General features: G+C 43.5%; 1 protein-coding gene across 7 annotated transcripts in view; it reads right to left on the minus strand.

Annotated features, from left to right (window-relative positions):
* The window catches only part of scaper (S-phase cyclin A-associated protein in the ER), a 160,703-nt gene that overhangs the window by 130,453 nt on the left and 17,263 nt on the right, over nucleotides 1-12,987 (minus strand). For all 7 annotated transcript variants that reach the window (XM_061916973.1, XM_061916971.1, XM_061916976.1 and 4 more), the window contains exon 2: nucleotides 4,187-4,304. In XM_061916973.1, the coding sequence (XP_061772957.1) occupies nucleotides 4,187-4,304 (118 nt within the window). The remainder of the gene's footprint in view (nucleotides 1-4,186; nucleotides 4,305-12,987) is intronic.

Raw genomic sequence — 12,987 nt, forward strand, 5'->3', positions numbered from 1 at the left:
ATGGGCATAACAAGTCAGTGATGTAATGAGGGGCCCCACCATGCAACTGAAGAGTAGGGGCATAACAAGTCAGTGATGTACTGAGGTGTCCCACCTTTCAACTGAAGAGTAGGGGCATAACAAGGCAGTGATGTACTGAAGGGCCCCACCATGCAACTGAAGAGTAGGAGCATAACAAGTCAGTGATGTACTGAGGGGCCCCATCATGCAACTGAAGAGTAGGGGCATAACAAGTCAGTAATGTATTGAGAGGCCCCACCATGCAACTGAAGAGTATGGGCATAACAAGTCAGTGATGTAATGAGGGGCCCCACCATGCAACTGAAGAGTAGGGGCATAACAAGTCAGTGATGTACTGAGGTGTCCCACCTTTCAACTGAAGAGTAGGGGCATAACAAGGCAGTGATGTACTGAAGGGCCCCACCATGCAACTGAAGAGTAGGAGCATAACAAGTCAGTGATGTAATGAGGGGCCCCACCATGCAACTGAAGAGTAGGGGCATAACAAGTCAGTTATGTACTGAGGGACCCCACCATGCAACTTTAGAGTAGGAGCATAACAAGTCAGTGATGTACTGAGGGGCCCCACCATGCAACTGAAGAGTAGGGGAATAACAAGTCAGTGATGTACTGAGGGGCCCCACCATGCAACTGAAGAGTAGGGGCATAACAAGTCAGTGATGTAGTGAGAGGCCCCACCATGCAACTGAAGAGTAGGGGCATAACAAGTCAGTGATGTAATGAGGGGCCCCACCATGCAACTGAAGAGTAGGGGCATAACAAGTCAGTGATGTACTGAGGGGCCCCACCATTCAACTGAAGAGTAGGGGCATAACAAGGCAGTGATGTACTGAGGGGCACCACCATGCAACTGAAGAGTAGGGACATAAGTCAGTGATGTAGTGAGGGGCCCCACCGTGCAACTGAAGAGTAGGGACATAATAAGTCAGTTATGTATTGAGGGGCCCCACCATGCAACTGAAGAGTAGGGACATAAGTCAGTGATGTAGTGAGGGGCCCCACCATGCAACTAAAGAGTAGGGACATAAGTCAGTGATGTTTTGAGGGGCCCCACCATGCAACTGAAGAGTAGGGACATAAGTTAGTGATGTTGTGAGGGGCCCCACCACACAACGCACGGAAAGTCAGGACTAAAATCTTCAACTCAATGCGGGAATTTGACTGGAAGCCAATGAAGACTGGATCAAATGGAGGTGATATGGACTGTTCTGGGTGCACCAGTCTAAAGTCTGGCAGCTGCATTTTGTAGCGTCTGAAGTCTCTCTAGCGCTGACTTGTTGAGAAGAGTGAAGAGAGAACAGCAATAGTCAATACCAAAAGAAATGAACGGGTGAATGATCATTTCCACATCCAATTTTGACAGCAAATTTCTGTCTTTAGAAATATTTCTGAGGTTTTTGGTCAGTTGACGACAGAGACCCTCCAAAAACTCGGATTGATCCAACACAACCCTAAGGTTTCTGAGGCTGCTTATTACAGATGCACCCAGAGCACCGAGGGAGGTCTTGGTCTGGGGGATCTTTTTATCGGGGAGCAAATCAGAGTTTCCGTTTTGTTAGAATTTAACTGGAGGAAATATGAGGACAACCAGTTTTTGATACAGCATACGCATTGCAAGAATTCAAAATGAGTTAAGGCCTGCCTTAGCTCATGTCACCAAAGATCAGTCCTTCTCAAATAGTGGGGTGGGCCCTCATTAGGGGGGGAGCAATTACATCAAAGTCTCAGTGCACATCCACTACAGTAGGTGGGAGTGGTGCTCTCATTAGCAAAGTGTGTGCAGGGAGTATTAGCTCTATGGTTCCTAAGAGGTTCTTTACATCTTCCAAAAATTATGCAATGTGTTGTTCTTATGGCCAGACCTTTGTGTTTACTTCCATACCTCACGTGACAACCTCTGAGGAAGGCAACAATTGTAGCCCAAACCGTCAGGTGCAGAAGTAAACACACAAGTCTGGCTATAAGAATAACAAATTGCAAACCGCCAAAAGACACCATGAAAAAATATGAAAAGAAAGGTGGAGAGTGACCGTTTAAGATGAGAAAAACAAAAACAAACAATTGTTATAACAATTTTATAGACAAATGATACTAGTACATACTATAGCATTTTTTCTTAACCATAGGGCCATTGTTGGGCCCTGAGTGCACCGTTAAGGGGGCACCAAAAATATCTCAGCTAGCTGAGGTCTGTATGGGCCACAGTGGCACTCAGTTGTAATACACTTTTCCACCACATGCGGCAGTAATGACAATATCAAACCTACAGAAGAAGTCCAGAGATCAAATAATTGAGAAGTTTCTTAAGCGCAAAAATGATGATTAAAGTGTTGAAGCTGCATAAAACAAAGTGAAACATTTTTTTCCATCAGTGTTTATTAGTCCCTTCTTTTGCAGTATAAGTATTATTTATTGTTGTAATCAACCTAACCTAAGCCTTGATAATAATCTTTGTGATTAACACATGCTTTCATATTATTTGACACTTTTGATTCTGTTAAAATGCGAGTAATTTAGGTATAATAATTGAATACCATTAAAATCAAGGGTAAGATTACTGATTCAGTGTTATTTGAGTGGGCCCTTGGCTCCTCTGTAGTGGTGGAGGCCAGGGGTGAAATTTTGTTCTTCCTATTAGCAGAAAATAACTGATCAAAAGTGCTATAGCTGTTTATAGAAGTAGTTAACAATTTTAGTCACATCGTTAAAATGTGATCATGACGGGAATACTTTGTGTGGCTGAGCCTCACCTGTCGACTCTACCTCCATCAGCCCACAAGTAAATTGAGTTTGTAACACCTGGCTTGGATAATAGTTTCACATGAAATACTGTATGCAAAACTTTCCAACTTTCTGTGTAAGTCCTGAAAATTTGCGCATGTTCGCCACTGTAGTCGATTAGCTTCTTCATTTTTTCTATGTTCTTTTTGTGGGACTTTCATCCTCTGCTATTGCCATTTCTAAATATAAAGTAATGTAAAGTTCTTACTTATATATCACTATGGAAGCGCTAAAAACTACTGGTTTGGTGAGTTTACATAATTCACCCTCGGAACTTCAGTTATTAGAAACTTCCGGTGGGACGGTTTTTCACGGGACACATTTCAGGTGTTGTTGTTGCACTTGTGAGCCACGGATGAGGAGATGCTGCTCTGTTATTGATTGAAGTGTGCATGTCATTAAAACAGTTAGCTCCATATTTTGACACTTCTTCCACTCCCGTCCTTGCACGCTACACCGCTACAACAAAAGGTGACGGGGAGAAGACCCTCTCGAAGTGGAAGCACGTAAATAAGGCCGCCCACAAAACGGCGCATCCTGAAGGATGTAACACTCCTATGGTGGCTATGTAAACAACCGGACTGAAATGAAGTACGTTCTGGTCATAAATACCCAGTGTATTATTTATACAATAACACTTCATGGTGGCAGCGGTGGGATAAAGAGATCACCCACGGAGCAGAACGGGAGGGGGAGTTTTACAAGGAAAATAATGTCGTCGCCCGCACTTGAGGAGTCGAGGTAACTGATAGCAGCGGTCTGATTGCAGTTTTCTAAACTGGACTTTCAATTGAAACAGGAGGTAATAAAGGAAGCTCTCCATCGAGACAGAGACTTTCAAAACTGAAGAAAGATAAGGAAGACTTCTATAAACAAGTTATCGATGCTTTTGATCAGAAGGAGCTGGCTTGGAGTTCATTTATAAGTAAAGGTAAGACCATAATAATGTTTTTTTTTTTAATTAAATGTGCTTTTCATGATGGTACCCATACATAACACTCACATTTTTACTGCATGCCTTTGGTAAGTGCCGGAGTGAGAAGAGGTTTTAAAATAATTAGCGCCCCGGCGTCGATTCAAGGAAATACGGCAACCTTTATTCTTTTTTGTAATAAATAAATGGATAAATTGTTCTCATGTGTATTGTAGCGGCCGTGTGGAAACGATGTATGCGTATTTATAGTTCATGAGACTCCGTTTTGTCTGCATTTGATACATTAGTATTTGTTTTACTCAAACAAATAATCAAAGCAACACAATATAAATTGAAGCTTTTTTTTGTCACCAATTTAATTGATTTTCTGCAGCCCAAGTCATCAGACTAAACAATTGCTAAGCTAGCTTCTTAATTCCAAAACATGTATTTTGCCTATGATGCACTGACCTTCGTCTTCTTTACTCTCCAGGGGGACACTCCACGCAATCAGGTTCCGAGCTGCACGGCCCTCTTCAGCCACGATCTTCCGTACTTTGTCATGACTGTTGGAGCGCTGGAAAGATGCCTGCAGGTGACAGATATTCCTACATTACATATACTGACACATCCTCATTAGGGTCAAGTAAACTGGAGCTGACATATACTGTCCATTGCAGGGTACAATTACACAGACAAGCATTCATGCTCACGTTTAGCCTATGGACAGTTTGGAGTCTCCAGTGAGCCTAACATCAATGTTCTTGAAATGTGAAATGAAGCAAGAATACCAGAAGAAAACTTCCGCATGAACTGGGAAAAGATATGAACTCCACACAGAGATGCCCAAACCTTCAATCTCCTGACTCGGCACACCTTCTCATTCTGTGCGTTTTCTTTATTTCCATGACTATTGTCGCAGTGCTTGAAGCTCATGGAGAGAATGCCAAGAGTGTGCAAAGCAGTAATCAGAGCAAAGGATGGCTATTTTAAAGAAACTAGAAAATAAAACATGTTTTCAGTTATTTAACTTTTTTAAGTACATAACTCCACGTGTTCATTCATAGTTTTGTTGTGTGTAAAGAGTCATGAAAATAAACGCATTGAAAGAATTGTGACCAAACTCTCTAAAAAATATATCTATATCTAGAGAGAGTGAGAAAGAGCTAGAGATATATTTTACAGGAGCGAAACATGATTTAATCAAGATGGTGTAAAGTGCGTGGAATATATTGAATTGTTTGAAACTTTTATTAGTAGACTGCACAGTACAGTACATATTCTGTACAATTGACCACTAAATGGTAATACCCGAATAAGTTTTTCGACTTGTTTACCGCATGCCTTTGGTAAGTGCAGGAATGAGAAGAGGTTTTAATTTAACATTAATCAATTCGTGATTGAAGGTATGCCAAAGGGTACGTGAGATTTTTTTTTAAATATTCTAAAAATGACCACAATTTAAAAATCCTTTATAAATATATTTATTTAATAATACTTCAACAAAATATGAATGTAAGTTCATAAACTGTGAAAAGAAATGCAACAATGCAATATTAAGTGTTGACAGCCAGATTTTTTGCGGACATGTTCCATAAATATTGATGTTGAAGATTTCCTTTTTTTGTGAAGAAATGTTTAGAATTAAGTTGTTCAACCCAGATGGATCTCTACTATAATCTCCAAAGAAGACACTTTAAGTTGATGATTACTTCAATGTGTAGAAATCTTTATTTATAACTGAATCACTTGTTTATTTTTCAACAAGTTTAGTTATTTTGTTATCTTTTTTTTCCAAATAGTTCAAGAAAGACCACTACAAATGAGCAATATTTTGCACTGTTATACAATTTAATAAATCAGAAACTGATGACATAGTGCTGTATTTTACTTCTTTATCTCTTTTTATCAACCAAAAATGCTTTACTTTAATTTAAAAAAATGTTCACATGGGGTACATCACTGAAAAAAGGTTGAGAACTACTGCTGTAAGGGGATGTAACGCAATGAACATTTCATATCATGGTTATTGTGACCAAAATGATATTATTGCGGTATTGTCAAGTGCGCTCAAAAGTACTTATACACACCGAAATCTTTAGATCAAGTTTTTTTCTAATAATAAAATACAAAGACATTGTTAGAAAACCCACTACTTTGCATGTTTTGGGTGTATTGGAATGAAAAGTGCATAACAAATAAAATCTATTATAATGTATTATTTCTGGCAGGTGTAGTGTCCTACCTAATCTGTTCAGCGGTCTTTGAATCCAAAAAAAACACTTTCTTCTTATTTCTTCCGAGTAAAGAATGATCACTCAGAGAAACTAAGAGAGAGCACAGCCTGTAGTGTCAAGTGCACAGTGGGTTATCTTAGTTGCTGAGGCAGCCATGTATTTACAGAAGTTTAGATCGGGGTATGTCGTTTCTTGTAGGTTGATGTCTCTTGTTTTCATGTTAGCATTTAAGTTAGCACCACCCGGCCTGTGAGTTTTATCAAAGTGCAGTTATAAATCACGGTTTTTCGATAATTCTAATTTAAAACGGTAATACCATTGTCGGGAGTTCTATCAAGGTTATCATTATTATCGTTAAATCCCAATACACATCAAAATACACAAATAAAAATAAAATAAACTAAACAATATTAAAGAGAGAAACTCCTCCTTATATCAGCCATTTTTCCTGAGAATTGCACATTGTCTCCCTCACCTTCAATGTGTATGCGTATTTAAAGCGCCATGCGGTCCAGATTTGATCAACTTTTATTTGTTAAACACGTTAAATGATTAACCAAAGCAACATACCGTATTTCCTTGAATTGCCGCCGGGTATAAAGTATGCGCCTTCCGAGAATTACTGCGGGGTCAAACTCGTTTCGCAAAATAATTAGCTAATGCTTAGCATTACCCCCGGCTCAGGATTAAAGCCGGGTCAAATTCGTTTTGCAAAATATTCTTTTTATTAGCGCATGTCTAGAATTTCCGCCGGGTTAAACTCATTTCGCAAAAATAATTACCATAGGCCTAGAATTTCCGCCGGGTCAAATTCGTCACGTCACGAGTGACACTTCACCTGTCATCATTTTCAAACTGAAGGAGGCTGATTTCAATAATTTGAAATCGCTTAAAGGGAAGACGATTAAGAGCTATTCAGTAAGATTTAAGGTCCAAGCTATTGAATATGCTAAAAAGAACAGTAAGCAGCTATGTTTTATTAATATGCCGTAGCTGTGTGTGTCAAATATGAGTCATTAAATGACTCCCGCCTCCTGGTGGTAGAGGGCGCTAGTGATCCTTCTTGCGACTACTCGGCTGCAGAAGAAGTGACAACAAGCAGCATTTACTTTTTCCTCTCGCTTGCACTTTTAACATGGAGGATTACACATCTAAAATAAAAATAAAAAAGTTTTCTAAATTGGACTTTTAATCAAAGCAGGAGGTAATAAAGGAAGATCTCCATCGAGACAGAGAGACTTTTAAAACTGAAGAAAGATAAGGAAGGCTTCTATAAACAAGTTATCGATACTTTTGATCAGAAGGAGCTGCGCATGGACTTCATTTATAAGTAAAGGTAAGACTATAATGTTTTTTTTTTATTAAATGTGTTTTTCATGATGGTATCCTTACGTCACACTCAAATTTATAAGGGCAGGCCTAAATGTACCGCATGCCTTTGGTAATTTAAAATAATTAGCGCATGCTTGCCTTTACCACATGCCTTTGGCAAACGCCGGAGTGAGAAGAGGTTTTAAATTAATTCGCGCCCCGCCGGCAATTCAAGGAAATACGGTAATATAAATCAAAGCATTTTTGTAATCAAATATCAAATAACTATTGCAGCCAAAATGAACATTGATATTCTATATCTTTAACGACGATCACAATTGAAATAATCAATAAATAGGGAACTAATGCTACATACTGGTGGTACATTATATTGTCTGAGCTTTTTATGCTGTTAATTTTGGGAGACAACAAAGTCTGTACAGCTACCCAAAAAGAAAAGCGGCGTTAGTGTAATATCCAGTGTAGCAAATGTGTGAGCTATCTGATTCCATCCAGCTGGCTGACTGCCTCAACACACTCACGCACGCACACACACACACTTCTGCAGTGCGCTCCAACTAGTTCTGGAGCTAATATCCATTTATCGTTTTACTGCAGTGCGTTAAATACATTCAAATTTGTACACCCCAAAATGTGAGGGGATATTTAAAAAAAAATCATATTTTAAAAAGTCCAATCTTTCTACTGACGTACCTCAGAGGACCCCCTGTTGAAGATTACTAGTTTAGGACAATGTACACAGACCATAATAAGAACTGAACCACAAAGATAATGCAGAGAGACTCCCTGTAGTGACTCACAATGGAGAATCAAATTAGCAATATATCATTATATTATTTGATTGTATTTTAGACCCACATGAGTTGGAAGTAGGGTTGTCCCAATACCAATAATTTAGTACCGGTACCAAAATGTATATCGATACTTTTCCAAATAAAGACAACCACGAAAAATGTCAATATTGGCTTTATTTTAACAGAATATCTAACACTACAATTAACACGCACAATGAAAGAAGAATTTTACAAAGTTAAAATATAAATCAAAAGGCACTGAATTGGCATCGATCCAAAAGGGAACGTCTGCCTTGTGCTCCTCGACAACAGTCTGCACCGGACTGAACAGCAGGACAGGTGTCACTTTTTATATATCCTTGCGCAGATCTGATCGTTTGTTATTTGAATGTTTACTTAAGTTTGACGCAAAGGTGGTAATTTTAATTGCCACATTTGTCGAGGGGTGTTTTAAAGCAGCTGTTGTGAGAGTAGCGTATGTGTGTCCCTTAAGGGAAGGCAGTATGTGGGGTGAGTGACTGAGTAATTGAGTGGGCTAGTAAGGAAAGGTAGCGCTAGCATGTGCAGGAATGTCAATAGCATGGTGGATGTTCAGTTGTGCCCTGGGGAAATTTAAATAAAGTCACCATGTTGTAACTAATCGACAGCCTCGTCATTCCGACCAAAGAGTGGAGTTTTACGGATCCATTGTCTGGGAGCCGACAATCAGGAAAGGTGTGAAACAGTACTGGCAACGTGGTGCCTCCCTGTATAAAGAGTCACCTTTGTTGTTAGTTTTGAAGCCAAAATATCTCTAGATAGATAGATAGATAGATAGATAGAAAGATAGATACATCTTTATTGATTCCTTCAGGAGTTCCCTCAGGAAAATTTAAATTCTAGCAGCAGTGTACAGAGTTGAGATCAATTTAAAACTAAAAAGTAAATAATGGGGGTATGAATGGAAACAAAATAGAAAAATATTACAATAACAATAACAATAAAAAGCAACAATGGGAATAAAAATATAACAGTTAAATAAGAATATAACAAGAGAAACTAGGCAGTAGTGAGCATGTTATGAAAAAGTATTGCACTGTTATTGTTTTGCATCCCCTGTCATCCTAGTACCCCCCGCCCACCTCCCTAGAAAGGAGTTGTACAGTCTAATACCATGTGGGACAAAGAAGTTTTTTTAGGCTATTAGTCCTGCACTTGGGATGAAGCAGTCTAGCACTGAACAGGCTCCTGTGGCTACTGATAACACTGTGCAGAGAGTAAATGGCATCATCCAGGATGCTCACTAGTTTTTCCACAGTCCTCTTCTCTGCCCCAGTCACCGGTGAGTCCAGTTTTATTCCGATTGTAGAACCGGCCCGCCTGATCAGTTTTTCCAGTCTGGAGCTGTCCTTCTTCGATGTACTGCCCCCCCCAGCACACTACCATGTGAACAAGAACACTGGCAACAACAGACTGGTAGTACATCTACAGGACTTTTCTACAAATGTTGAAGGAGTGCAGCCTCCTGAGGAAGTACCATGAATTGATTTACTTGGACCCCGACTTAAACAAGTTGAAAAACGTATTCCTGTGTTACCATTTAGTGGTCAATTGTACGGAATATGTCCTCTACTGTGCAATCTAATAATAAAAGTTTCAATCAATCAATCACGATAAGGTTGCAGCTCTGAGCTGCAACCTTATCGTGATTGATTGATTGAAACTAGAGGAGTTTGCGTGTCCCAATGATCCTAGGAGATATGTTGTCCAGGGGCATAAAGCCCCCTGGTAGGGTCTTCCAAGGCAAACAGATTCTAGGTGAGGGATCAGACAAAGAGCAGCTCGAAGACCTTTATGAAGAAGAAAAAGCATGGACCCAGATTTCCCTCGCCCGGACGCGGGTCAACGGGGTCGTGGGTCACCCCTCCAATGGGCTCACCATCCATAGCAGGGGCCATAGAGGTCGGGTGTAATGTGAGCTGGGCAGCAGCCGAAAGCAGGGCACTTGGCGGTCCGATCCTCGGCTACAGAAGCTAGCTCTTGGGACGTGGAACGTCACTACACTGGGGGGGAAAGAGCCTGAGCTAGTGCGCGAAGTCGAGAAATTCCGGCTGGATATAGTCGGACTCACTTCGACGCACAGCAAGGGCTCTGGAACCACTTCTCTCGAGAGGGATTGGACCCTCTTCCACTCTGGCGTTGCCGGCAGTGAGAGGCGACGGGCTGGGGTGGCAATTCTTGTTTCTCCCCGGCTCAAAGCCTGTACGTTGGTGTTCTACCCGGTGGACGAAAGGGTAGCATCCCTCCGCCTTCGGGTGGGGGGGACGGGTCCTGACTGTTGTTTGTGCTTACGCGCCAAGCAGCAGTTCAGAGTACCAGCCCTTTTTGGGAACACTCGAGGGAGTACTGGAAAGTGCTCCCCCGGGTGATTCCCTTGTCCTACTGGGAGACTTCAACGCTCACGTTGGCAACGACAGTGAAACCTGGAGAGGCGTGATTGGGAAGAATGGCCGCCCGGATCTGAACCCGAGTGGTGTTTTGTTATTTGACTTTTGTGCTCGTCACAGTTTGTCCATAGCAAACACCATGTTCAAACATAAGGGTGTCCATATGTGCACTTGGCACCACGACACCCTAGGCCGCAGTTCCATGATCGACTTTGTAGTTGTGTCATCGGATTTGCGGCCTTATGTTTTGGACACTCGGGTGAAGAGAGGGGCGGAGCTTTCTACCGATCACCACCTGGTGGGGCGTTGGCTGTGATGGTGGGGGAGGATGCCGGAAAGACCTGGCAGGCCCAAACGCATTGTGAGAGTCTGCTGGGAACGTCTGGCAGAGTCTCCTGTCAGACAAAGTTTCAATTCCCACCTCCGGAAGAACTTTGAACATGTCACGAGGGAGGTGCTGGACATTGAGTCTGAGTGGACCATGTTCCGCACCTCTATTGTCGAGGCGGCAGATCGGAGCTGTGGCCGCAAGGTAGTTGGTGCCTGTCGGGCCGGCAATCCTAAAACCCCTTGGTGGACACCAGCGGTGAGGGATGCCCTCAAGTTGAAGAAGGAGTCCTATCGGGTCCTTTTGGCTCATAGGACTCCAGAGGCAGTGGACAGGTACCGACAGGCCAAGCGGTGTGCAGCTTCAGCAGTTGTGGAGGCAAAAACTCGGACATGGGAGGAGTTCGGGGAAGCCATGGAAAACGACTTCCGGACGGCTTCGAAGCGATTCTGGACCACCGTCCGCCGCCTCAGGAAGGGGAAGCAGTGCACTATCATCACCGTGTATGGTGCGGATGGTGTTCTGCTGACCTCAACTGCGGATTTTGTGGATAGGTGGAAGGAATACTTCGAAGACCTCAATCCCACCAACATATCTTCCTATGAGGAAGCAGTGCCTGGGGAATCTGTGGTGGACTCTCCTATTTCTGGGGCTGAGGTCGCTGAGGTAGTTAAAAAGCTCCTCGGTGGCAAGGCCCCGGGGGTGGACGAGACCCGCCCGGAGTTCCTTAAGGCTCTGGATGCTGTGGGGCTGTCTTGGTTGACAAGACTTTGCAGCATTGCGTGGACATCGGGGGCGGTACCTCTGGATTGGCAGACCGGGGTGGTGGTTCCTCTCTTTAAGAAGGGGGACCGGAGGGTGTGTTCCAACTATCGTGGGATCACACTCCTCAGCCTTCCCGGTAAGGTTTATTCAGGTGTACTGGAGAGGAGGCTACGCCGGATAGTCGAACCTCGGATTCAGGAGGAACAATGTGGTTTTCGTCCTGGTCGTGGAACTGAGGACCAGCTCTATACTCTCGGCAGGGTTCTTGAGGGTGCATGGGAGTTTGCTCAACCAGTCTACATGTGCTATGTGGACTTGGAGAAGGCATTCGACCGTGTCCCTCGGGAAGTCCTGTGGGGAGTGCTCAGAGAGTATGGGGTATCGGACTGTCTTATTGTGGCGGTCCGCTCCCTGTACGATCAGTGCCAGAGCTTGGTCCGCATTGCCGGCAGTAAGTCGAACACATTTCCAGTGAGGGTTGGACTCCGCCAAGGCTGTCCTTTGTCGCCGATTCTGTTCATAACTTTTATGGACAGAATTTCTAGGCGCAGTCAAGGCGTTGAGGGGTTCCGGTTTGGTGACCGCAGGATTAGGTCTCTGCTTTTTGCAGATGATGTGGTCCTGATGGCTTCATCTGACCGGGATCTTCAGCTCTCGCTGGATCGGTTCGCAGCAGAGTGTGAAGCGACCGGAATGAGAATCAGCACCTCCAAGTCCGAGTCCATGGTTCTCGCCCGGAAAAGGGTGGAATGCCATCTCCGGGTTGGGGAGGAGACCCTGTCCCAAGTGGAGGAGTTCAAGTACCTAGGAGTCTTGTTCACGAGTGAGGGAAGAGTGGATCGTGAGATCGACAGGCGGATCGGTGCGGCGTCTTCAGTAATGCGGACGTTGTACCGATCCGTTGTGGTGAAGAATGAGCTGAGCTGGAAGGCAAAGCTCTCAATTTACCGGTCGATCTACGTTCCCATCCTCACCTATGGTCATGAGCTTTGGGTTATGACCGAAAGGATAAGATCACGGGTACAAGCAGCCGAAATGAGTTTCCTCCGCCGTGTGGCGGGGCTCTCCCTTAGAGATAGGGTAAGAAGCCCTGCCATCCGGGAGAAACTCAAAGTGAAGCTCTGCCATCCGGGAAGAACTCAAAGTAAAGCCGCTGCTTCTTCACATCGAGAGGAGCCAGATGAGGTGGTTCGGGCATCTGGTCAGGATGCCACCCGAACGCGTCCCCAGGGAGGTGTTTAGGGCACGTCCAACCGGTAGGAGGCCACGAGGAAGACCCAGGACACGTTGGGAAGACTATATCTCCCGGCTGGCCTGGGAACGCCTCGGGATCCCCCGGGAAGAGCTAGACGAAGTGGCTGGGGAGAGGGAAGTCTGGGTTTCCCTGCTT

This window comes from Nerophis ophidion, linkage group LG12, assembly GCF_033978795.1.
Source record: "Nerophis ophidion isolate RoL-2023_Sa linkage group LG12, RoL_Noph_v1.0, whole genome shotgun sequence".
In the NCBI taxonomy this organism is placed as follows: Eukaryota; Metazoa; Chordata; class Actinopteri; order Syngnathiformes; family Syngnathidae; genus Nerophis; species Nerophis ophidion.